Source organism: Bufo bufo, chromosome 2, assembly GCF_905171765.1.
Source record: "Bufo bufo chromosome 2, aBufBuf1.1, whole genome shotgun sequence".
NCBI classification, from domain to species: Eukaryota; Metazoa; Chordata; class Amphibia; order Anura; family Bufonidae; genus Bufo; species Bufo bufo.
The window spans coordinates 289,385,710-289,410,288 of record NC_053390.1 but is presented as its reverse complement, the minus strand read 5'-3'; the positions used below and the strand labels follow the sequence as shown (position 1 = coordinate 289,410,288).

Sequence of the window (24,579 nt, the reverse complement as noted above, 5' to 3'; positions counted from 1 at the left end):
AGAAGTCAAAGCAGTTTGACCCCGGATCCCTCAGGAACCACCATACTTACTGCAGTAAGCAGCGGGTGAAGCGGTCTGGCTTGCTGAACTTCCAGTCTACACTCCCTCAGGTGACACGTATGCATTACAAGCTCCCCACAGCCCTCTGCGCATGCACCTGTCCGATATTGCCATTTTGGGATACATATGACTTTTTGATCACTAAGTATCATGATATATACAGTGGCGCCCAGGGATCTCACTGCACTTACTATTATCCCTGGGCGCCGCTTCGTTCTCCTGCTATGCCCTCCGGTATGTTCGGTCACTTAGTTATAGTAGGAGGAGACTTAGGGGACTTGGTTATAGTAGGAGGAGACTGCCCTTGTTCTTCTGGGCGTCCACTTCTCCTAGGCTGTAGCGCTGGCCAATCACAGCGCACAGCTCACAGCCTGGGAGGTTTTTTATCCCAGGCTGTGATCTCTGCGCTGCGATTGGCCAGCGCTACAGCCTGGAAGAAGAGGACACCCAGGAGAACAAGGGCAGTCTCCTCCTACTATAACCAAGTGACCGAACATACCAGAGGGCATACTGTACAGATCATGACACTTAGTTCACAATATTTATGGCTTTTCCTGTGGATGTTCCACGGATTTCCACAACACAGTTTGAATTTGACATTATTCGTTTTTAGTGTTTGAATTTTTTTTGTAAAATAACATATAATTTAACGTCTTTATTGCAGGAAAATGTGGTTGCTGTAGTTGCTCAGAAGGCCAGAAGATTTTGTGTCAACACTGCTATGTTTTTAGCTAGATGAGCTGTACTTTATTGTAATTGCCATTCTTACTACAGATAGCTAAGCACTTAATATTAACGTTTATTACAGGTCAAATTAAAAAAAGCAGCTGCATCATTTTTGTTTACACCGGTCAGCAAATATTTTCACTGTATTGTACTGTTGTTACAGTAATTTACGTAAGGCAGAAGTGCCCTTGGTATAATTTTCATCAGATATTTGCTGGATGTCTGTAAAAAAAATCAGGATAGTCTATGCACACATCATTTTGTATTTTTAGCATTAAATAGTGTCTTCGAGGTCAACAGTATTTTTTTCAAAAGAGAGTATGAAGGTATAGCATTTTTTTCTAGTATCTTTCTCCATAGTTCTCAATATAACTTCAAAAACTCCTGAAAAAAATTAAAAATAATGTTACTAAAACACATGTACAGTATCTAAGGTGAGTACACCCCTCACATTTCAAGGTTTCTAGGGTCTTAGGTTCCAGTGTAGGAACATTCCTATCCTCAAGGTCCGTTCAAACGGATAGAAGTCAGGGCTAGGATTAGGGTTTCCTTAGGGGGTGTCCGTTTACCTTTCCCTAGCTTTGAGGCATAATTCCTTTTCTCTTCCCTCCTGTTGTCGGTGTGGTGTTCCCTCCCACATCACTACGTGACAATGGGTTAACCAATTCTTCAAAATCCATGGCCTACTCTTAGGATGTCATCAATATTAGATCAGTGCGAGTCGGCTCTATGGCACTCCGACCACTAGGATAAGGGTCACAATGCTACAAGCACATTGTTTATCAGGTACAAGTCGGTACCTTTAATCCCTTGACTTGGGCGGCGGATGTCGTCTCTTTAAATATGGCGCCCATTTCATACCAAACAAGCTCCATAACTCGTGGGTGCTTGCTGTTCCACACAGCAGACAAGCAGGGCTAACGTCTGTCATTGGTAATAAAAAAAAACACAGACATTTAACTCTGCAGACGACATGGTCAAATGTGACATGGCATCTAAGCACTAAAAACCTGTGAGTCCTGCGCTTCTGTGGCTGGAATGGCTCCCCCTAGTGCCGATCAGGAGATCCATTAATTCCCTGTGGCAGGCTCGTTCCCTCTGAAGGATCTGAGGCTGCCACAGCTATGTTCCAATAGAAACAGCGAATTTCAACGCTAATGCTTCTAATGCATTGGAGTCTATGATCGCATGTCCAAGTTTCCTAGGGGAACTTTTAAAAAGTATTATTTAAAAATATAAAATATATATATATATAATTCAAATTACCTCCCTTCCCCATAATAAAAATAAAAAATAAACATTATAGGCATCACCACATCCCAAAATGATCATACTTTTAAAAAAAATAAAAATTAATGGCGTAATGGAAAAAATATAAAAATGTACGATTTGCCATTTTTTTGTTGTATGCTGGATGTTTTGATCCACGCAACGGGGAGAAGCAGCGACGTGCGGCATCAGAAGAGATGCGTGTGCCGGGGAGCGGAGTAAGTATAACCAGTATGAGGGCCTTTTGGGAGACATTATAGGGGTTGGATAACTCCTTTAAGTTGACAGATAACATCCACTATTCAGGAAACAAGTTGATATAAATAAAAAGTTTTTTCATTACGTTTCATTTTTTATGTAAGACCCAGAACCCTTCAGGCTTAAATTGAGCTGTTTGGACTAAAACCCAAATTGAATGTTCCAGATTGGACCAAACTTACACAAAATGGTATTTTGTCTAGTAGTTAGTAGGTCATTTCTGAAATTGACATTAAAGGGTTTCTCCAGGATATTGATAGATACTCAGAATACAGTAGGTCATAAATATCACATATAACTCACAATATCACTCCTATCGCGTAGGCTAGGAGCAGCTCTGTCCCATTTAAGTGAATAGGGCTGAGCTGCATTACCAAGCACAGCCACTATCCAATGGATGGTGCTGTGCTTAGCAAGCTGCGAGGAGGCTGTGACCATAACTGTAGCTCCGGTGAGTGTTGTGGCTTCCTCAAGCAGCTGGTCAACAGGGGTTCTGGGTGTCAGACACCCGCAGATCTCATAGTGATGTTCTATCCTGCGGATAGGTCATCAATATGAAAAATACAGAGAACCCCTTTAACAACTAATTTAAGTAACATGAGGATGAAGTGTGAGATTAAAGGCCTTGTATTAATGTAGAAAATAGGAGGTTGCTAGAAATGTAGAGTTTCAGCTTTAATCAAGAGTAATTTACCAAGGTGCGTATGTAAATGTCATCATAATCATAACCACAATACAGTCATGGGGGACTTTACAGTTTTTATATTAGGTGTCACCTGTACCATTTCATACAGGGTTTACTCCAGGATCTTTGCATCTGTTGTAAAAATAAATAAAAAAATTGCATACACAAGTGTTACTTCCTATTTTGCGGAAGACGTACTGGTAGCAATCACAGTATTAGTGCACATTTTCCATGCGATTGAAAAAGATAGGAGGAGATGACAAGCACCATAAAAAAACACAACTTCTTCTTTCTGAGACAGTGATAGCACACTCAGAAGTAGAAGACTGTCTTGTGTCTCTTAGTATGGTGGGCAGATTTAAAAAGTGTCAGCCATTCTCAGGTAGGTCTTGCTTCTTTTGTTTGTGTGCTATTTCAGATGAAACGTCTGAGTGTTATATGTAATGTAAGAATATTGTGGCACAGGAAGTATTTCTTTTTAATGTATAAGACATGATGTAAAGTCAAAGCCTGCCAGAGCCACTTCATAAGACACGTGCTGTAATGTAATATATCTGTGTATCCTCCTACCATCAAAAGAGATTCTGGGGCTGTAGAACCTCTAGTGATGTAGTAAAAGAATTTTGAACAGAACTTTCAGGCATTTAAAGGAAAAATTCTCTTCTTGGAAATGTAAAGATCTATTTAAAACAATGATCGGAATACTGAGTCACAGGGCTTTATTTCAGGACTTACAGTGTATATGATACTTTAAGTTTAGTCCCTTAGGCTGGGTTCACACTTGAGCGTTTTACAGCGCGTTCAAACGCGCTGTAAAACGCTCAACACATGAAAACCAATGCTTCCCTATGGCCCTGGTTCTCACTTGAGCGTTTTACAGCGCTGAAAAACGCGCTGTAAAACGTCTACGCTCAAACAAGTACTTGAGCTTCTTTGGGGCGTTTTGACGCGCGTTTGTGGCCATAGGACATTGCAGTCAATCACACAAACGCGCGTCAAACGCGCGTTTACTATTGCAAAAAACGCTCGTCAAAAACGCGCGTCAAAAACGCGCGTTAAACGCGCATATCAAAGACGCTCAGGTCTGAACCCAGCCTTAAAGACACTGAGACTATAGCATGTATACATTATTCTAAGGGAAGTATTTTCAGAGTGCAACCCCCTCTATTGAAGTACTGGTAAATTCTTACAAATCTTGCAAATCTTTTAGTATTGTGCATATTATCTGATTTCATAAAATTTAGAAATACAACATGTAGGGTAAGGATACATATTTATGATCCCTGAAAGTCATTTTCAATTATTGTTTTAAAACACTGAGGCTAAAATCTACACTTTGATTCTTCAGTTCTTTTCAGTCGCACTGCACAGACCATCCTTCTCTGATTCAGGCCTGCGTTTAGCTTTGCTAGCTCTGCTATCTTCTGTGTTGTCTAATGGTCATTCCCGCTGTGACTTTACGTTCAGGGGGAGGTGAGGTATGTGTAGGAAAAGTCACCAGTTTGATGTCTCATTCAGGGGCTGTTTGCACTGAGTAAGCTTTGTGTGATCAGTGACGTTTCATATTCTCGGAGCTTGGAACGCCATGAAATCAGCACATGATCAGAATACGTAACATCACTGATCATATGGAAACAGCAGGAACACAGTACACAGCCGCGAAAAAGTGCAACAATGTTAAGCAGCCTTAAATGCTACCTGTGTAAACATTTTCCCTGTAATATATCTATATTGATGCAATGAGAAGTAGCAATGAGGAGTTGGAGCAGCGCTGTCAGTGGAGTGAAACAGAATGGCCTGATGAAGGCACTGGTTCACTGCTGAAACGCGTTGTCACCAACAAAGCTTTCATCTTGAACCCTGTCTACAAGATTCTGTTTCATTCCTGGGGCAGTGTGGCTCCAGCTTCTCTTTTCTCCTTCTCTCATTGAATCAGTTTTGCTTTTGAGGAAGATGCAGCAGGCAGCCATACATGGTATTCCTCACATAGCTTTCATTACAGCTCTGCCTGTATTAGTTGTGCCTATGAGCCTCAAACAGGTGGAGGCCAAGGTGAGCCTCCACCTGTTTGACTTTCATATTGCATAATTCCTATTGGCAATACTACCTATGGCACACTGCGTATGGTTTTATCGCCTCACATTTCTATATTAGTACCATTGCTTGTAAGAACTTCTCCTGAAGATCAGCAGTGCGAAGGTGCACATGTCTACTGATGAATCCTTAATGGAAAAATGTAGTGAGACGTGAGTCCATAGAAATAACTAGGCATGATGGGTTGTGCACAGGAGCTGTTCCCTGCAGTGGCTCTGAATTTTGGCTGACGGAAGGGGGTCTTAAATGGATGACCCTCATTGTGATGTCTATATGTTCCAATAGGGCATGTAGTGCCTTTTTCCATTTTGCACGGGGTTATACAGGATTCTACAATTTAGTTTCTTTCCTCCAGAAACAGTGCTGCACCCGTCCGCAGGTTGTGTCTGATACACTTAGCTCCATTGAAGTGAATGGAGCTGAGTTACTACAAAATCACACACAACATGTGGATAGGTGAGGGGAAAAAAGCAGTCATGTTTTGTCTGATCCTGTTCAACCCCTCTAAATCCCTTTGTTTCATTCAGGTCCTTAAAAGACCAGAGCATCAAAACTCACAATACAGCTATGCAATTCAAAGACAAGGTTTGTGTAATAGCTGGAATATTACCTCTAAACGTCACATTGACATTTTGTAATATGTAAGGAAGCTGTTACCTAATACTGTCGAGCTCTTTCTACATGTCCTCTTAACTTTACTTACTGGTAAGTGACAGAATATGTGGGGTAGATGGTCATACAATTCCTAGCTTAGAGTTAATAGAGGGGTGTGGGGTATTGGTGGTCCACTGTTTTCGATACCTCCTGGCGCAAAAACACGACCTCAAGTGGTTGGAGACAATTCTTTTTATTTGCATATACGTGACAACGCGTTTCGGAGTAGAATAACACTCCTTTTTCAAGTCTAAAAAGTAGTAATAAGATTGATGCTGGTAATGACGGTATTATGTAAAAAGAACAAAGTCATATGATAATAATAATAGTAATTGAGCTCTGAGCTATAACAGTAAGGGCTAATGCACACAACCGTAGGGCACGGGCTCCAACCGTGTGGCTGTAGCATCTGGATCGCGGACCCATTCACTTGAATGGGTTCTGCGATCCATATCCAACGGTCCGCACTGCAAATAAGTAGTGCATGACTCATTTTTTTCTGGTGCGGAGGCTCGGATGAAGGCTTCTGCAAGTGAATGGGTCTGCATCCGTGATGTGGGGTGCACACAGCCGGTATCCGTGTTTTGCGGACCCACTGTATGCGGGTCGCAATACAGCCACGGCCGGGCAATGGCCGTTTGCATGAGCCCTAAAGCTGTAACTAAGGATTAGTACAAGTAATACAATAAACAGTGGATATAAAAAGTCTACACACCCCTGTTAAAATGTCAGGTTTCTGTGATGTAAAAAAATGAAACAAAAAAGATAAATAATTTCAGAACTTTTTCCACCTTTAATGTGACCTATAAACTGTACAACTCAATTGAAAAACAAACTGAAATCTTTTAGGTGGAGGGAAGAAAAAATATAAAAATAAAATAATATGATTGCATAAGTGTGCACACCCTTAAACTAATACTTTGTTGAAGCGCCTTTTGATTTTATTACAGCACTCAGTCTTTTTGGGTATGAGTCTATCAGCATGGCACATTTTGACTTGGCAAGATTTGCCCACTCTTCTTTGCAAAAACACTCCAAATCTGTCAGATTGTGAGGGCATCTCCTGTGCACAGCCCTCTTCAGATCACCCCACTGATTTTCAATCGTATTCAGGTCTGGGCTCTGGCTGGGCCATTCCAAAACTTTAATCTTCTTCTGGTGAAGCCTTTCCTTTGTTTATTTGAATGTATGCTTTGGGTCGTTGTCATGCTGAAAGATGAAGTTCCTCTTCATGTTCAGCTTTCTAGCAGAAGCCTGAAGGTTTTGTACCAATATTGACTGGTATTTGGAACTGTTCATAATTCGCTCTAGCTTAACTAAGGCTCCAGTTCTAGCTGAAGAAAAACAGCCCCAAAGCATGCTGCCACCACCATGCTTCACTGTGGGTATGGTGTTCTTTTGGTGATGTGCAGTGTTGTTTTTGGGCCAAACATATCTTTTGGAATTATGGCCAAAGATTTCAACCTTAGTTTCATCAGACCATAACACCTTTTCCCACATGCTTTTGGGAGACTTCAGATGTGTTTTTACAAAATGTAGCCTGGCTTGGATGTTTTTCTTCGTAAGAAAAGGCTTTCGTCTTGCCACTCTGCCCCATAGCCCAGACGTGAAGAATACGGGAGATTGTTGTCACATGTACCACACAGCCAGTACTTGCCAGATATTCCTGCAGCTCCTTTAATGTTGCTGTGTAGGCCTCTTGGTAGCCTCCCAGACCAGTTTTCTTCTCGTCTTTTCATCAATTTTAGAGGGACGTCCAGTTCTTGGTAATGTCACTGTTGTGCCATATTTTCTCCACTTGATGATGACTGTCTTCACTGTGTTCCATGGTATATCTAATGCCTTGGAAATTCTTTTGTACCCTTCTCCTGACTGATACCTTTTAACAATGAGATCCCTCTGATGCTTTGGAAGCGCTCTGTGGACAATGGCTTTTGCTGTGGGATGTGACTAAGAAAATGTTAGGAAAGACCAACTAGAGCAGCTGAACTTTATTTGGGGTTAATCAGAGGCACTTTAAATGATGGCAGGTGTATGCTGACTCCTATTTAACATGATTTTGAATGTGATTGCTTCATTCTGAACACAGCTACATCCCCAGTTATAAGAGGGTGTGCACACTTATGCTTTCTTCCCTCCACCTAAAAGATTTCAGTTTGTTTTTCAATTGAGTGGTACAGTTTATAGGTCACATTAAAGGTGGAAAAAGTTCTGAAATGATTTATCTTTGTCTCATTTTTTTTACAGCACATAAACCTGACATTTTAACAGGAGTGTGTAGACGTTTTATATCCATGTATATAGAAACTTTCTCAACTTTTTTTTAAAGTAACTTTTTAGGTAACTGTAAAAAGGTGTTCATAGGTGAACAAAAAAATTGGAGATTTCCCAGGTAAAACAAAATATATTAACCCCTTTTACCCCGGGCCAGTTTTTACCTTCCTGACCAGGCCATTTTTTGCAAATCTGACATGTGTCACTTTATGTGGTAATAATTTTGGAACGCTTTTTTTTTTTTTCTTCAATAGTTTTTACTAGTTTTTTTTTTTTTTTTTTGAAAAAAAAGACATACATTATTATGCATGGAGAGAAATACAGCAATAAAAAACGCAGCAAACAAAAATAAAATAAAGACATAAAACATAAAACATAAAAACATAAAACATAAAACATACAGTGCAGTCATTAGGCAATATTTACCCAAATGTAATTTTTATACAAACATAATTTGTACAGATATAAATTTTATGCTACAGGGCATCCAACAATATATTAAGCATGAATTGAGTATATCAAACAGAGGACAGTAAAGCAAATGGAGAGGCCCCATATGCCCCATTTCCTCTCGAACCTCCTGGCTGCGTCCCCAGCTCCCACCAACGCACGCTCATGTATATAGGTAGAATTTAGCCTACGGATAATCTCCGTAAGGCTTGGAACATCCCGTGACTTCCAATTTTTTACTATAGCTAATTTAGTTGAGAGAAAAAGGTGTCCCAGCATCACCCTGCCCTCAGATGGTATCCTAATCAAATCAATCCATAACAGAGCCAATGAGGGAGATGGCAAATCCGAGGCAAGAGAGAATGTAGCCCTCCATATATCCCGCAGCATCGGACAAGACCACAGAATATGATATAATGTGCCTCTCCCCCCACATCCTCGCCAACATAAATGTGAAGTATCAGGAAAGATATAGCTCAAGCGGTCCTGCGTATAATACCACCTTAGTATGGTTTTCATCAAGGACTCATAGTGTAAAGCACACCTAATATTTTTCGATATACAAGAAAAGGCCGCTAACCACTGCTCCTCAGAAAACGTTAGCCCTAAGTCCCTTTCCCAAGTAAGCAGTTTATCCCCCATCATCATATACAAAGGCCGCAGTCGTGTGCTTTTTGGCGGGGGGAGTGACCATAATTTAAAGACTTCCTGACTGCACATCAGATCAAACGGACAATTAGCTGTTAAAAAGTGTCTAATACACAAATATTTATAAAAATCTGTGTGTGGGATTAGGAATCGTCTATGAAGATATTCAAAAGGGCAAAGGGTGTCCGAGATAAATAATTTAGAGAGAAGATCCAGTCCACTCAGCTCCCAGGACGTCACCGAAATATTCGGAATAAGAAAGTTAAATACAGTTACTGGGGTGCTGGGTGGAAAGGATCCAGACTCCCGGGTGCATAACTTATGAAATCTGACCCAGTTTTCCAATGACACAGATACCAATGTCGGAGCCGATGGTAGTCGCTTAAATGTCGGATGGAGGGCTGCCAGTAGAAGGGTTTTTAAACTGCTACCAGGAAATAGTATTGTTTCTATATGTACCCACTGTTTAGCATAGTTGCCCACCCACCATTCCCTTAGCTGTGATACCTGCGAGGCCAGAAAATACTCATAGATGTTCGGGAGACCCAGACCACCCCGGAGTCTCGATCTCTGCATTATTGTGATTGCTATTCTGGGTCTATGTCGTTTCCAGATCAATGCATTAATCAGCTGGGAACACTTCTGAAAGAAGCTACCTGGGAGAGTGATAGGTAGTGTCCTAAATATGTATACTAGTTTAGGGAGAGTAAACATCTGAAAGGATGCAATACGGCCTACCCAAGACACCTCATATCTAGCTAAGTTGTCAAGGTCCTTCTCCAGAACCTTTAAAAGTGGGACATAATTTACCGCGTATAACTTCTTAAATGATGCTGTGAGCTTTATCCCCAGATAGTCAATTTGGCCATTCTGCCAGTCTAAGTCGAAAGCATCCCTCAGCTTCTTCTTCTGAGTTGAAAGGATATTTATTGAAAGAGCCTGGGATTTAAGAGCATTCAATTTATAGAACGAGAGTTCTCCAAATCGAGTTATAATATCGATGGCAGCCGTAAGAGATGTTTGCGGTCTAGACAACGTCAGGATGATGTCATCTGCATATAAGCTGACTTTATGTTCTATGCCCCCTATAACCACTCCTTCCACATCAGGGCTTTGACGTAAGGTTTGAGCCAAAGGCTCTATGGTCAAAATAAATATCATGGGAGACAGGGGGCAACCCTGGCGGGTACCATTACTGATATCAAAGGGGTCAGAAAGTGCCCCATTGACCCACACTCTAGCGCTTGGTTGGGTGTAAAGTGCCCTGATAGCCGCCAGGATTGCTCCCGAAAATCCCATCTTCGCTAACACCGAGAAGGCGAACCGCCAATTAATGCGGTCAAACGCCTTCTCGGCATCTAAGGTGACAAAAAGTGCTGGGATTTTGGATTTCTGGAGATAGTTCAGAATGTTTAATGTCCGTCTGATATTGTCCTGTAGCTGCCTACCTCTTACGAATCCTACCTGATCCACATGGGTAAGAGTTGTGATGCAAGGAGCCAGCCGATTCGCCAAGACTTTTGCATAGATTTTTGCGTCTGTATTTAGGAGCGAAATCGGACGATAGCTCCCTACATCATCCGAGGGGGGATCTGTTTTCGGAATGACGACTATCGTCGCCTCCAGCATCTCTTTAGGAGGAGAACTGGTATTCACCATTTCCGAAAAGATTTGACATAAGTAGGGAGAGAGTTCTTTTTGAAATATCTTATAATATACGTTTGAAAAGCCATCTGGTCCTGGCGCTTTATTCTTAGGTAGTTTCTCAATAACTTCAAGAATTTCTTGCTCTGTCAGTGGGGAGTTTAATTTCCCTAATTGGGCCTCAGTAAGTTTCGGGAGGTGAATGGAAGCTAAAAACTGATCTACGGCTGCCGGTGTTACAGGAGATACGTCCGACGTCGACTCTAAGTTGTAGGGAGTTTTATAAAAATCCTGAAAGGAATTTGCTATACCTTGTGGATCAATGATCCTTTTATACGGGATCTTACTTTTAGTATTTCTCGCCTTTAATCTCCGGGCCAACAACTTCCCTGATTTATTATCCTGTGCATAGTATAATGCACGGGTCTGTTTTAAATCCTTCTCATATCTATAAAGTAATTGCTCCTTTAGTTGGAGGCGGAGATTCCGCAACTGAATTCCTGTAGTAGCTGAGGGGCTAATTTTATTACTAGATTCTAAGAACCTTATCTGTGTGGTCAAAGCAGTTATCCGCTCCTCTCTCTCCTTCTTTGCCCTACTTCCAGCCTTAATGAGCAAACCTCGCATATAGGCCTTGTGAGCATTCCAGAGAAAGAAGGGATTAGACACCGATCCATCATTGATGCAGAAAAATTCTTTTAAACCCTCTTGCAGTATTTTTTTATGTTTAGGATGCTCCAATAAATACGTATTGTTACGCCATAAGAAACAAGGGGATCTATTGAGATCTTCTCCAATTGTCAGAGTAACGGGCGCATGGTCAGACCATGTAATCATTTCTATGGTGGAACCTACTGCTGTGGCTAGCAAATGGCGATCAACCAAAAAAAAATCGATCCTGGAATACATTTGATGAGCATTTGAAAAAAAAGTATAATCCTTTTCTCCATCATGGTGGAACCTCCACACATCATAAAGATCCTCTTTCAGTAAGAGGGAGTTGAGGCCCCGGGGGTTACCTCCAACACCAGATGACGAGTCCATAACCGGATCTAAAATAGAATTGAAGTCTCCCCCCCAGAGAATCAAGCCCCTCCTAACGGCATTCACCTTTGTCACTAATTTACGTAAAAAATGCAACTGATGCTTATTCGGAGTGTATACCGATACAATGGTATAAATCACACTGTTTATAGATGCAACCATAATAATATATCGCCCGTTTTGGTCAATTATAGATTCAAGCAGCTGAAACGCTACCGAATCCCTAATTGCCACCATCACTCCTCTCTGCTTTTTCGTGTAGTGAGAATGAAAAATATATGGAAAATGAATATCTTTAAGTCTATGCGCATCCTCCTTCAACAAATGTGTCTCAGTTGCACAAACTATATCCCCCTTCAGAGTCTTTACTTCCCTCCACAGCATGGACCTTTTAAATGGGCTGTTTAGGCCCTTCACATTTATTGCAACAATTTTAAAGACCATAGGTCCATGGGTCCATGCTGTGGAGGGGATACTCCCCCTCCGCGTCCAATCTCTCCCACATTAGAGCCTGTAGATAATCTATCCTATGCATGCACTGCTGGACAAAACAAAAATGACAAACAAATCTGCATGAAGAAACATATAAGTACAACATAATTAATTTAAGACAAACACAAAAAAAAAAACGGCATATAATGCCGTTAATCTGGAGGGACATATACTTCGGCCCATGGCCGGAAAGGACTACTCAGCGCTGCCCCAGCAATCACTACCCCGGTGCATTCCCGTGGCCCTTATCAACGATGGTGCCTCTTCCCCTGAGTCACTAAGTGCCATTCAGAGTCCAGGGAGGTAAGTGGACTTTGACTCTGGTCCGGAATTTCCATCTTAATATTCCACGAGTCTAGGAAAAATTCTTACCTGGGATTTTACTTTCCTTGGCAGCACCGTAGGCAGCACAGAATGGGTTAACTTTGTTCTCATCCGATCCTAGGACCGCCCACCTAGATAATAGGTACAGATTAAAATAATTAACTCATTAGTAGTGACATAAAGGTTGCCTCCTCCAGAACCTCCTTGTGTTAATACAAATAGACTCAGACCAAGAATTATGCCAAGAAACAATATAAGAAATTTATTAGGGAGGGTATACTTGTGCTGCCTACGGACTCAAGGAAAGTAAAATCCCAGGTAAGAATTTTTCCTTTCCCATTTCGTCCTACGGCAGCACAGAATGGGATTTTCATAGATCACAAGGGGGGGTATCCTCACTCAGAGCTGCAGACAGAACCCCGGTACCAAAGGCTGAGCTCCTAGCGTTAACATCCAAACGATAATGCTTGACGAAGGTCAGGGATGAAGACCAGGATGCTGCATTGCAGATTTCTTCAATCGAGACCTGTGCGACTTCTGCCCAAGAAGTAGCCGTGGCCCTGGTGGAATGTGCTCTCACTGGAAATGGAGGTGGTATCTCTTCCAGAGAATAGGCTTCCATTATTGTGGCTTTGATCCATCTTGCCAAAGTATCCTTAGAAGGAGAAGAACCCTTTCTTGGCCCAGAGAAGAGGACAAAAAGTTTTTCTACTGCTCTGAATTCTCTTGTTCTTTGCAAATAGATAAGTAGAGCTCTTTTAACATCTAATGTATGTAAGAGTTTCTGGTTCTCGTCCAGAGGCTCAGGAAAAAATACTGGGAGGAACGACTCTCTATTTTTGTTTGCTGTTGAAGGGATTTTAGGCAAAAAGGCTGGCATAGTACGAAGTAGAACCCCATCTGGCAGAAAACGTAAGTACGGGAATTTTGAAGATAATGCCTGAAGTTCCCCCAGTCTTTTGGCAGACGTAATTGCTGTGAGGAAAAGAGTCTTGCAGGAGAGCCATTTGTAGTCTACTTCTTGTAATGGCTCAAATGGGGGAGCTGCAAGCCTTTTTAGTACCAGAGAAAGATCCCAGATGGGCACTGGGTCTCTATGAATAGGTTTGAGCCTCTTGATCGCCTTGAAAAAACGGAATATCAAAGGATGATGAAGGAATTCATTCTCTGTTACAGAGTTTATTGCCGTCATGTGGGATCTTAGCGTATTTGGCTTGAGCCCTTTCTGGAACCCATCTTGTAGGAACTGCAGGATGGAAGAAATATTGATGGTTTCATGGCTGGTCTGTGACATCCAGGATAGAAATTTTTGCCAGACTTTAGCATATCTTCTGTTGGTAGAGTCTTTCCTAGACGCCAGTAGGGTGTTGATTACTGATTGTGACAAGCCCCTTCTCTCTAGTCTACTTCTCTCAGCCTCCAGGCCGTAAGGTGTAGACGTTGTAGATTCTGATGATACAGGTCCTTCTGCAACAGGAGATATGGCCGCATGGGGAGTTTCCAGAAGTTCCCCCTCGACAAGTGAAATAGAAGGGGAAACCACGACCTTCTCGGCCAAAATGGCGTGATCATAATGGCCTGAGGCTTCTCCTCTGCTATCTTCCGAAGAACTCTCGGGATGAGAGGTACCGGGGGAAATATATAGACGAATAGGCGTTCCCAGCTCATGGAGAAGGCGTCCACCACTGTTGGACTGTCGAAGCTGTTCAGCGAACAAAACCTGCTCAGTTTTCTGTTCTCTGCTGTCGCCATCAGATCCCATGCAGGAGAGCCCCACTTCTCTGTAATTTGGTGAAAAACGGACTGATTGAGCTCCCATTCGGCTTGGTTCACCGTCTTCCTGCTCAGATGATCCGCTTGCGTATTGCAGCAGCCCCTGATATGCGCTGCTTTTAGTTCCAGCAGGTGTGATTCCGCCCAGCTGAAAATAGTTTTGCACAGCTCCAGAAGAAGTCCGCTCCTCGTACCTCCCTGTTTGTTCAGGTAGAATACGGTAGTCAAGTTGTCCGAACGGATCAGAACGGATCTCCCTACTATATCGGACTTGAAGTGGCGAAGAGCCAACAGAACCGCATTCAGCTCTTTGTAGTTCGAGGATTTCATCCTGTCCTCGTGTGTCCAGAGGCCTTGCACCCACTTGTTCAGAAGAAGGGCTCCCCATCCTTGGCCGGAGGCATCCGTAGTTATGATCACTGGAGACAGGAACTGGAAGCTCTTCCCTTTGACTAAATTTTCTGTGCATAACCACCATCTGAGGGACCGAATTGTCGCTGGATTCAGCCTTATTCTCGCGTCCAAACTGAGTCTGGAGCGTCGCCAAGCTCGCAGCATGTTCATCTGAAGATCCCTGCTGTGGATATTTGCCCAAGGGACAGCTTCTGAAACTGACGTCATATGACCCAGAGTCTTCATAACCCTTCGTACTGAAGGAGAGTGGAGGGACATCAGAGTTTTCATTTCCTTCTTCAGTGCTTCCACCTTTGGCATAGGAAGATAGAGCTTCATGGCGACAGTATTCACTAGGAACCCTAGGAAGATCTTGGACGTTGCTGGGACCGTGTCTGATTTTTCCCAATTTATTAGGAAACCCACAGACTGTAAGAGGTTCACTGATTGTTCCAGATGTTGATGCAGGAGTTTCTCCGTACTGGCTACCAGCAACCAGTCGTCTAGGTATGGTAAGATCTGGATCCCCCTCAGGCGAAGTTCTACTGCAATAAGTACTGCTATCTTTGTGAAGATCCTCGGGGCTGAACATAACCCGAAGGGAAGAGCTCTGAACTGGTAATGCAAAATTTCTCTTCCTCTTTTGATGGCAACTCTCAGGAATCTTCTTGACTGTGGATTTATAGGAACATGCAGATAGGCGTCTTTGAGATCTAAAGAAGCCATGAACAGGTTCTTTCTGAGGACAGCAGCAATGGATCTCATCGTCTCCATTTTGAAATGGATCATCTTTAGATGATGGTTTAAGTAGCGCAAGTCTATGATCAGCCGACTCTTCCCATTCCCTTTGGGTATGCAGAAAATTCTGGAGTAGATTCCGGAGTTCTTTGAATCGTTTGGAACTGGTTCCAAAGCTCCCTTTTCTATGAACTCCCTTAACAGAAGAAAGATCTGTGGATCTCTTGGTTTGTTCACAGTAAACCTGTCTCTCGGTGCGCGACTGAACTCCAGATTGTAGCCATTTTGTATGATGTCCAGAGCCCAGCTGTCTGATGTAATTTGAAGCCAGCTCCGGTGAAAAAGGGATAATCGACCTCCTACCCTTACAATTCTGGCGTCAGAATTCCTGCTTCTGAGGCCTATTCCCTTCCGTCTTCCTTTTAGGTTTCTCCGACGAACCCCAAGTTCTACGGTCAGTTCTTCCTCGGCTTGAGCGACCTCTATAGCCTGATCTTCTGGGATCCTGTCTGTAGGCACGAAAACTCCTGGGTTTCTCCTTCCGCTTGGCTTGAGGAAAACTTAGTACTTTATCCTCCATATTCGCCTTCAAGAGTTTATCCAGGTGAGACCCGAACAATTCTCCTGGCTCAAAAGGGAGGGAACATAAATTGTTCTTAGAAGATGGATCCCCAGACCAGAGCTTCAACCAGAGCGATCTTCGTATGGAGTTGGTGAGAGCCATGTTCTTCGCCGTAAACCTTATCGTGTCTACTGGGAAATCACAGAGGAATTCCGCCGCCAGCTTCAGGTTAGGTATTTGCTTCAGGAGGTCTTCTCTGGGGACACCGTCTTCAATGTCCCTGCCAAGATGGCTTAACCATACTCTAAGAGCTCGCGCCACTGGGACTGACGCCATGGCCGCTTTATTAAGAGACGCTAGATAGGTGTGAGACCTCTTAAGGAGGCCATCCGCCTTCCTCTCCATAGGGTCCTTCAATAAAGCTGAGTCATCCGATGGAAAGAATGATTTTCTGGCTAATCTCGTCACTGCTGGGTCTACCCTAGCAGGGCCTTCCCAGCTCGAGGATTCAGCTGGATCTGTTTTATAAACTGCTCTGAATCTGGAGCCTAAGTTCAGCCTTGCCACTGGATGTTCCCACTCCTTACGCATAACTGCATCAAGAACAGGGTGACCTGGAAACACTGACGCCTTCTTCTTCGGAAAGTAGAAGAGATTATCCTCGTCATGGCTACTGGCCTTTTCCTTACTGGTTTCCATGATACTCTTTACCTCCTTAATAAGATGATTCGTGTCAGATTTATTGAATAGAAAGTTATCTTCTAGAACCGGCGACTCCGAACTAGAGGAGACTTCGCCTTCTGACCGTGAATCCCCAGAAGAGGAAGATGGAGACCGACGTCTCCTCTTTTTTGATGACTTTTTAGGCTTAGTTTGTTTGAGGAAAGCCTTGAACAGAGACATCATCTTGGTGGTGTCGTCATCTGATGTTTCATCTGGATGGGAACACTGCTCGCAGATGTTAGAGGTATGGTCTTCCAGTAAGGGCTGCAGACAGGAGATGCAGAGTGCAGGTTCAGCTCTCTGTTTCTTCTTAGCAGGTGTAGTTCCCTGTGCGTCCTGGAAACACCTGAGGCAGAGATCCTGCAGGAAATCATCAGGAAGGGGTTGGTCACAACCCTGACACAATCTGTGTCTGCTTTTGCGAGCCCTCTTGCTGGATGTGGAGGACATCTGTAATAAAAAATGAAGGTATAAATCATTCAAAATAACAGCAGGGCAATGAGGGGTTAACTGCCTGACAATAGGACAGGCAAATACCTTCAAATCGCTAGAGCTCAGCTGCCTAGGCACCAGGGCATCTGAGCTCTGCATAGTCCCGCTTTTTATACCTGACATTTGAATTTGGCGCCCAAAGGAATGGGCGTGCGCCTATGACGTCAGACGCCGCCGCGTCTGCGTTCCACGATGCGTTCCACATGCGAAACCGGAAGTAGAAGATAGCCGGCATACCTGAGCGGCACAGCGCTTAACAGCCAAACCAATGGCCAGACGCTGAAGGGACGCAGGTGGGAGGTAAGCGGGACGAGAGTGGAGCCAGGGAACCATACATGGCTGTAACCACTCTCCGGGCTGGACCTGGAAAAAACAAGGTACAAACGGCCATCTCCAAGGTGGATCCATAGGTGGGCTTCATCCTCCGATGAGGACAATAAAAAAACACAAGGAGGTTCTGGAGGAGGCAACCTTTATAGGTCACTACTAATGAGTTAATTTTTTTAATCTGTACCTATTATCTAGGTGGGCGGTCCTAGGATCGGATGAGAACAAAGTTAACCCATTCTGTGCTGCCGTAGGACGAAATGGGAAAACAACTGCTTCCCGGACTTCAAGGAGGTTATAACGTGAAGGGTTCCCTGGTGGTGAATCAAGACTTTAGTCGGGAATCCCCATCTATAAGGGATATTACTCCGTCGCAATGCAGCGGTAAACACGCCAAGCTGGCGGCGCTGTTGCAAGGTAGTGGCAGACAAGTCCGCAAAAACTTTGATCTGATGGTACGGGGAAGGTAGGATACCTAATTTCCTGGACGCGCCTAGCAGCGCTTCTTTAATATGAAAAAAATGAACTCGTACCAGAATATCTCTCGGTAGTGAGCTGGGGAGATGCCTTGGTCTCATCACCCTATGCGCTCTATCTAGGGTTAAATCGTATGAGGTAAGCTCTGGGATCAGAACTTTCATTAAGTTCTGTAAATATAAAGTCAGATCTTTCGTTGCAATTTCCTCAGGGACCCCTCGGAATTTAAGATTGTTCCGGCGAGATCTATCTTCTAAATAAACAACCTTTACTTTGAGCCGAGCCATTTTCCCCATCAGATCATTATGAGCTTCTCTAAGCTGATTATAGGAGACCGCATAACCCTCCATCTTAGATTCAACAGCATCCACCCTAATCCCCACCTCTGCCACCGCCGTCTGAAGCGGGCGGACCAGGGAAGTTAAATCTTTATTAATAGATTCACTGAAGAGAACTAACATATCTTTCAATAAGTTACTTGATGCAGGTTGATCATCCGTGGGGATCGCCTGGATTGTCAAGGTTGTATGATCGCTCACCTCCCTCGTCTCGGTCGGCTGAGTCTCCGCATCGAGTTGTATTCTCAGTTGCGCCTGTCCCGCTCCAGGCGGCTTTAGCGATGGTATCGGAGGGGTGACGGACCTCTGAGGGCTCTCCATCTGCGGACCGCAAGGTTCTCTGAATCTCTGATGCCCGGTTTCGAGACCAGCTGCAGGTGAAAGCACATCAGACGATGGATTTACCGCCGTCTCGCACCGGAAGTCAGTCCAAGCCTCTTCCGCTACCGTGTTTCGCTGCTGTAGTGGTGGAGATGGTAATGGAGACGATGGAATGTCTCCAGGAGTGGTTCCTGTTCCTGTTCCTGTTTCCAGGAATGCATCCAACTTCCCCTGTTTCTTCCCGGACCTCGTTCCTCTGGTCATTCTCACCACGCCAATTTTTCAGCCGTAACCTAGGCTCAATTTGCAGAATTACAGCGCTGTAAAGTTGTAGCGAAGTTACAGAGTCTATTATACCGCTGGGAACGCTTTTTACTTATGCAAGTCATTCTGAGATTGTTTTCTCATGACACATTGTACTTCATGACTGTAGTAAATCTGTTGAATTGAGTTTCACCTTTATTTATTTAAAACAATCCCAGATTTACAAAACAATTGGAAAAATTCACAATTTAATTTTTTTTTATTTCTCTGCTTTTAAGACAGATAGTGATACCTCATAAAATAGTTATTACATTACATTTCCCATATGTCTACTTTATCTTGACCTGAGTTTGTAAAATTGTGAAATTGTAAGGAAAATTTCCAAAACTCGCTTTTCAAAGGACCAATTTAAACCATGTTTTAAAATGGTTTTCAAGTAAAAAAATGTATTCGGCATAGGACATTTAATTACCATCTGTAGCCTTATTGTTTTGGAGGTTTTCATAACTAAGGCTACTTTCACACCAGCGTTTTTCTTGGATCCGTCATGGATCAGCAAAAACACTTCTGTCACAATAATACAACCGTCTGCATTATGAACGGATCCGATTGTATTATCTCTAAAATAGCCATGACGGATTTGTCATGAACACCATTGAAAGTCAATGGGGGACAGATCTGTTTTCTATTGTGTCAGAGAAAACTTACATTGTGAGTCATGACTGATCCGTCTTGCTCCCCACCACATCACGGACAGAAAAACGTTGCTGCAGACGGATCTCAATAGCGGAAAGGGAAAGCGCAGATGTGAAAGTAGCCTAAGACATCACAGTGTTAATCCTTTCAGAATGGAATAACTATTTATATCTTTTGTTAAGTACAAGAATGGATGTTATGTTTTGATGATTTTATACACATTACCTTACTTAGCTTCATTCCTGGACATATTTTATGTGATTTTGTTTTATAATATTTTTTACCTTTATAATAATGTGTATAGTGTCTTCATTACATATATCTATTAGTTCCAAATAATGTCTTGAAAGTCTTTAAGTTTATTTCTGTTCTTCCACTATAGGAAAATACAAGTGAACCGTACATACTAAATAGGAAAACACTGGATAACACTGACATGGAAAAGAACTCAGAAAATTTTGTTGATAATAAACTTTAACTGTAGCAACCAGTGTCAGGCAGCTGCTGCCAAGGCTAATAAGATCATGGGGTGCATCAAAAGGAGCATAGATGCCCGTGATGAGAACATAGTCCTGCCACTTTACAAATCGCTAGTCAGACCACACATGTTGTATTGTGCACATTTTTGGGAGCTTTGCAACAAGAAAGCTGTAGAGCTTTAGCAGCTTCAAAGGCTAGTTTCACACTAGCACTTTTAGATCCAGCAGGCTTTTTCGGCAGGGACAATATGCAGAGAATCAGACAGATGAAAACCGCTGCACGCAGGCAGTTGCAATCCGACATGCCCAATACTCATCTCTCTGAGCAACAGCCATTGGGGTAGAGTCAGGAGAATGCCATACACATTAGAAGGTTGGCGGCCTAATCCACTGATTGACTGAAATTGATCAAATTGAGTCAAAAATGACATGTGTTTCCCAGATGTTCTAATACTTTCATAGCAGGTAGCTTAACTCTCAAACAGTAAAACCTATGGCATTATTGCCTATATATTACAGAGGTTTTCCTAGACGGGACTTTGGTGGGAAACCCTCTGATGGAAAAATCATAAAATGACATTGTTGAAATCATTTCTATATAGATAACACATAATCCACCATTCACTATAGGTGATGGATGCAGATTTCCTATTCTCACTAATGAACTCTACACAGGTCACAGAACATGCCTAGAATAACCTTTTTTTAGCCTATAAGATGCACTTTTTGGCAAGAAAAAATCCTGCTAAAATGCCTCCGTCTTATAGTCCACAGTCAGGGTGGTCCAGCAGTGTCCTCCCTGACTGCGTCCTTAATGATTGCTCATACAGTGCTTTGCCCAATGTATATGCAGCAGACTGGTTGTGTCTATATGTCAGCTGTGTAGCATAGCATGCCTGTGTTTGTCAGGTGTGTATGCAGCAGAGCTGTGTGTGCATGCATATATTTCAGCTGTGCATGGAGCAGGGCTCTGTGTGTGTATAATGTGTGCTGCAGAGCTGTGTATAATGTGTTTACTACAGTGCTGTGTGTTCATAATGCGTCTGCTACAGAGCAAGGACAGGAGGCACATTACTTGGATAAGTACATTTAATGAGCGCATGCACCATTGCTGTTTGTTTCAATGGTCAGCAGATGACACATTAGGTTTAACAGGACAGGACCAAAACTATTAACCCTCTGTACACTATATTCCAAAATTAAGGACCTTGATCTCTTCACGTCTCATAAATTCAAATTCTTTCTGATTCTAATTCTTGGGGTGCTTTCTGATTCTAATTCTTGGGGTGCATCTTATAGTCTGAAAAAATCAATTATATGTTTCACTATCTGGTTTTAATTAGCAAAATAATCTATGTAATGCATTCACTTTAGAACTAGAAGAAGCTAGCCAACTATATAGGTACCAAAGTAATGTAGTTAACTTTGAACTTCAGTTTTGAATCAAACGGTATTTTGTTTTTGTACCTAGGTTTCCTTCATGGAATTTTCCTGTTGCTTACCTTATCTGCAAATTGCAATAGTGATATCCTTCATCAGACCAAAGCAATGCTACGTGAAATGCAACAAGAAGCAGAAGAGCTTTTTAATGAATCTGTAAGTATCATTCTGTTCATGTTTAGGTCATGTATGAATACTATAACTGTTTAGGTGTGTTGATCATGCTCTTTTTTGAACATTTTTACCATTTTGTTAGAAAATGGTAATTGTCGTCTCTTACATGTGAATGCAAGATGCTCCATTCTTTAAATTCTTAATATGTTAAGGCATCTTTTTCCTCATAAAGAGGAACATATCTTGACACAAGGAAATGTGGAAATATTTCCCAACATTTCTTTAGGTAAAGTCTCCCTCTCTCTTGTGTTGAGATCCTGATTTTGATTAGGAAAGACATACTATAGTTATATACATTTTTTAACCCTTAAGCGGGCTGAGATTGAGAATAGCACAGGCTGACTTCTTTGCTGTCAAATTAGTGCAGATCATGCTTTTTGTCTGACTGATCAGGTGATCACTGTGAGCCAGTCGTCTTTAATCCACGGCTTAGCAGTCATATCCCTTACAGCAGGCACACTGTATCATTTGAAGCAAAGTCTGCTGGAGGGGCTGGGATACCCCTCTATGGTGTCCATAGGTTGTAACAGAGCATATAGACATTTGAAAAATACAAAATACAGTGATCAATTGTATTATTACTTTTTACAGTATTAAAGGGTTTCTCTTAGGCGAGAAACCCTTTTTCATGCTGCCAGGTAGGGTCCAGGGATTAAGCACCATGCCTCCTTCACTGCCTCTAGTGCTGTCTACATACATGCTGCCATCGCTGAAGCCACTGATTGGCTGCCAATGGTGATATGCATGTAGAAGGCATGTTACACTTCTGGTCCAGCAGAGACCAGAACCAGAGCACAGTGACAGGTGAAGCTTTTTTTTTTATCCCTGTACCCTGACAGCCCCTTTAACTCTAGTAAATGTGAGAAGAAATGAATTTAATAGAAATTCATTGGTGATTTGTTTTTAACATAGAAACATTAGATTTAAAGGGCATCTGGCAGCAGATTTGTACCTATGACACTGGCTGACCTGTTACATGTGTTCTTGGCAGATGACGGCATCTGTGTTGGTCCCATGTTCACATGTGCCCTTAATGCTGAGAATAATTATCTTTTATTATATGCAAATGAGCCTCTAGGAGCTTTATCAGAGCCAGACATGATGATATTTTTACTGCCTGACCCTGCCAATCAAAGTGCAGAGGGTGAGGCAGTTACAGAGAGAGCAGAACCTCTAGGTGTAACAGCAACGCCCCCGTTGCTCTTAGAGGCTCACTTGCAGATATAAAATTATTATTTTTCTCAGCAATGCGGGCACATATATACATGGAACCAACACAGATGTCTTCAGCTGCCAAGCGCACATGTAACAGGTGAGCCAGGTTCATAGGTACAAATCTGCTTTAAAACAAATGCTCGGAACAATTCCAGTATTCACATTAACATTTGTTATATGACACAATATATTTTATGACATAATATAACAAATCCTTTTATATTTTAGTTCACAGAACATGACATTCCTGAGGATGACTGTAGAAGACCCTACCCAAACACTACTGACTCACATAAAAAAAGTGTAATTCACAGAATAAATGAAAGTCTACTTTATTTCAGCAAAGCCTTTGATGTGCTGTTGGGCAGACATGAAGTGTCTGAATACGAGCATACAGTGATTCTAACTAAAGAAAGGATGAAAATTAAAGGACTCCGCTCAAATCTGTTAACACTTTTAAAGCAATATAATGATTCACTGGAGAACATGCTTGATCCACATATGTGTAAAATGCTGAAGACTAAATTTCGCCTACCTAACAGTGAAGACATTTATGGACAGAAGTTAGAATGCTGTCAGCTGATAAATGTTTACATTGATTTCCTGAAAGTTATCCATAAAATAGTTTTGAAACTTCCATCTAGACGATTAAGACATTTTTTCACCAATTATATGTTAATCTAAGTCTTCTACGTTGACCATCTACTTGTATTCCATGGAATGACAAAAAGATGAACCACCAACCAACAAAATTTCCACTAACTTTTGCAAAAATATGAGGTTGGCATCATTCCAGACCACCAGTCTTGTAACATCCTTTTTTACCAGCATATTCATCAAGCACTCAATTCTCTTAAAATGTTTGAGAAATATACATTTGCACAGTCTATGAAGATTGCAACAACATAATTTTGTGCAATATGCCATAAAAATTGTTACACCTGCAGTCACGCATCAAAAAAGAAGAAAGCTGAAACCGCCCAAAACTAAAGTTTCATACTTTAGATTTTCTATGAGCCTATATACTTCTCACTCTGCTGTGCTAGAGAAACTGCGAACACTAATCCGGGAAATTAATATTAAAGTAAACTGGACATTGTCATTCTGCAAGATTTTTATTTTTACATGTTTCTGAAACAGTCTTGTACAAATCCTTTACAGAACACAGAGTTTAATCTCCTGCTGATGTTCCATTTTTGGCTGGGGAACTGCTTAGGGGGTGGGACATAGGAGGCAATAGTAGTGATCTACTGAAGACAGAGAAGAGGGGGGAGGCTCATACGCCAGCCAGCTGTCTTATGGTGGGTTCAAATATAGGTTTTTAGTGGTGTTTTATGCACTTTTTCAGTGTTTATGTGTTTTGTTTTGTTTTTGCACCTGCTGGTTTTAATGTGCTTGCGGTAAAAAAAAAACGCTGTTAGCTCAAAGTCTATGGGAAATATGAAATATAGGACACACAAAAAAAAATTCTACTGCCATTTTATTTAATTAGGATGTTTTTGTGGTCTGTGGCTTAAGTATGTTAAAAAAAAAAATTCCCCTGGA

At 42.1% G+C, this 24,579-nt stretch overlaps 1 protein-coding gene across 2 annotated transcripts; it reads left to right on the top strand.

Annotated features, from left to right (window-relative positions):
• The first annotated feature begins 3,315 nt into the window (after positions 1 to 3,315).
• On the top strand, positions 3,316 to 24,297 carry LOC120988914. Of its 2 annotated transcripts, none has more exons than XM_040416698.1 (3): positions 3,316 to 3,380; positions 21,677 to 21,801; positions 23,263 to 24,297. In XM_040416698.1, exons 1-3 carry the CDS (start codon positions 3,344 to 3,346, stop codon positions 23,716 to 23,718), a joined length of 618 nt encoding a protein of 205 aa, XP_040272632.1. In that variant the 5' UTR covers positions 3,316 to 3,343; the 3' UTR covers positions 23,719 to 24,297. The 2 variants fall into 2 exon arrangements, with proteins under 2 accessions (XP_040272632.1, XP_040272634.1); XM_040416700.1 differs by lacking the exon at positions 3,316 to 3,380 and adding an exon at positions 5,626 to 5,677 and having other exon boundaries at positions 23,376 to 24,297.
• The last annotated feature ends 282 nt before the right edge of the window (positions 24,298 to 24,579 follow it).

What these genes read in the sequence shown, in the direction of transcription:
- LOC120988914 (XM_040416698.1), top strand. Translation starts at nt 3,344, where the DNA reads ATGGTGGGCAGATTTAAAAAGTGTCAGCCATTCTCAG. An exon ending in AAAGTGTCAGCCATTCTCAG is followed by an intron (nt 3,381 to 21,676) that starts GTAGGTCTTGCT and finishes TTTTGTACCTAG; the next exon opens with GTTTCCTTCATGGAATTTTC. An exon ending in AAGAGCTTTTTAATGAATCT is followed by an intron (nt 21,802 to 23,262) that starts GTAAGTATCATT and finishes TTTATATTTTAG; the next exon opens with TTCACAGAACATGACATTCC.